The sequence below is a fragment of the Penaeus monodon genome, chromosome 29 (genome assembly GCF_015228065.2).
Source record: "Penaeus monodon isolate SGIC_2016 chromosome 29, NSTDA_Pmon_1, whole genome shotgun sequence".
Taxonomy (NCBI): Eukaryota; Metazoa; Arthropoda; class Malacostraca; order Decapoda; family Penaeidae; genus Penaeus; species Penaeus monodon.
This window is the reverse complement of record NC_051414.1, coordinates 16,278,984-16,280,274: the sequence shown is the minus strand read 5'-3', so window position 1 is coordinate 16,280,274 and position 1,291 is coordinate 16,278,984. Positions and strand designations below refer to the sequence as shown.

At 42.8% G+C, this 1,291-nt stretch overlaps 1 protein-coding gene across 7 annotated transcripts in view; it reads left to right on the top strand.

Annotated features, from left to right (window-relative positions):
* The window catches only part of LOC119591995, an 8,299-nt gene extending 7,189 nt beyond the window's left edge, over positions 1-1,110 (top strand). For 5 of the 7 annotated variants that reach the window (XM_037940762.1, XM_037940760.1, XM_037940759.1 and 2 more), the window contains 2 exons: positions 46-159; positions 308-1,110. In XM_037940762.1, coding sequence (XP_037796690.1) covers positions 46-159; positions 308-997 — 804 coding nt within the window. In that variant the 3' untranslated portion in view covers positions 998-1,110. The remainder of the gene's footprint in view (positions 1-45; positions 160-307) is intronic. The other 2 variants (XM_037940764.1, XM_037940763.1) reach the window with 1 other exon arrangement.
* The last annotated feature ends 181 nt before the right edge of the window (positions 1,111-1,291 follow it).

The window sequence follows — 1,291 nt, the reverse complement described above, 5'->3', positions numbered from 1 at the left end:
CAGTATATACATATAATAAAACAGATATATGATTCAGCGTAACAGAATGACTTTTTGCAGGTTCCCAAATCGTCTGGAGCAGTTAGTGAGCTCGAAATAGCGTTCGAGAAAAAAATGGTGATTCGGCAAGTTTCCGCTGCAGCGCCCACGCCTTCACATGTATGTTTGAAGGGATTTTACATATATTAAATGCAGTAAGTGATGTGAAAAAAAATCTCTGAATAGCATTATGAAAATTGCAGTTCCGAAATTGAAATCTCTAACTTTCTTCATACTTATTCGTTTATTTTTTTTTCTACTTTTTCAGGGCACCAGTAATAAAAACAAGTATGTATATTCAGTGATATCTGAGCCCCGCGGCCTTGTCTACGTCTTCAATTACACGTTCAAAGGCCAAGAAAAACTGCAACGAAATGGGGCTCATCTGGATTCTGTTAATATCCAGAAGACGTTCGAGAAGCTGGGATACCAAGTCACTGTGCTGGAGGACTTGACGGGAGAGGAAACCTTCGAACAATTTAAGAAAATACGGGAAAATCCAGAACTGAATGGTGTGGACGCACTGATCATCTTTATCCTTAGCCACGGGATAGATCCTTACACCTTCATGGCTAATGACGGCACGGAAGTGAATTTGCACAGCATTCGCTTCGGGTTTTCCGACCGCAAGTGTCCCTACATGAGGAGCAAACCAAAGATCTTTTTCGCCAACTACTGCAGGGCCGACCGGATGGAGCGGCGAGAACTGAAGGAGGCGGAGGAACCAAGCGACATGGCTACCATCCACGCGGCCGTCGAGGGCGTCTTAGCCAAGAGATCTCCAGACTTTGGCACAGTGTTCGTCAAGAGCCTCTGTGACGTCCTGGACAGCTACGGCCTCAGCTTGAACTTGAGGGACCTGTACATCGAGCTCTGGTGCGAGATGAAACAGAACGACGGAACCAAGCCGATGTGGGAGGACTACGTGTTCAAGAACTTCTTCCTCGGTCCATGCTGATGGCCCTCAGTAGGACCAATCTCTTGAGAGAAAACAGCAGAGGGGTTTACTTTACTGTGTTTGTGGTTTATTTGTTAAGCAAGAAATGGTAGAATATAGATAGATATATAAAACTGGATTTATTTACACCACTTTTTCACAATTGTCTGTTGTAGTGCTACATGTAAGAATTAATATGACTATAAAAAAAGTAACTTATCAACCAAAATACATCAGTCAACAAGTAAAAAAACTAAATGCATGAAAAGGCGATAATGCAAGTAAACCATTGTTGCTTTTCGCAAGATGTTTCCC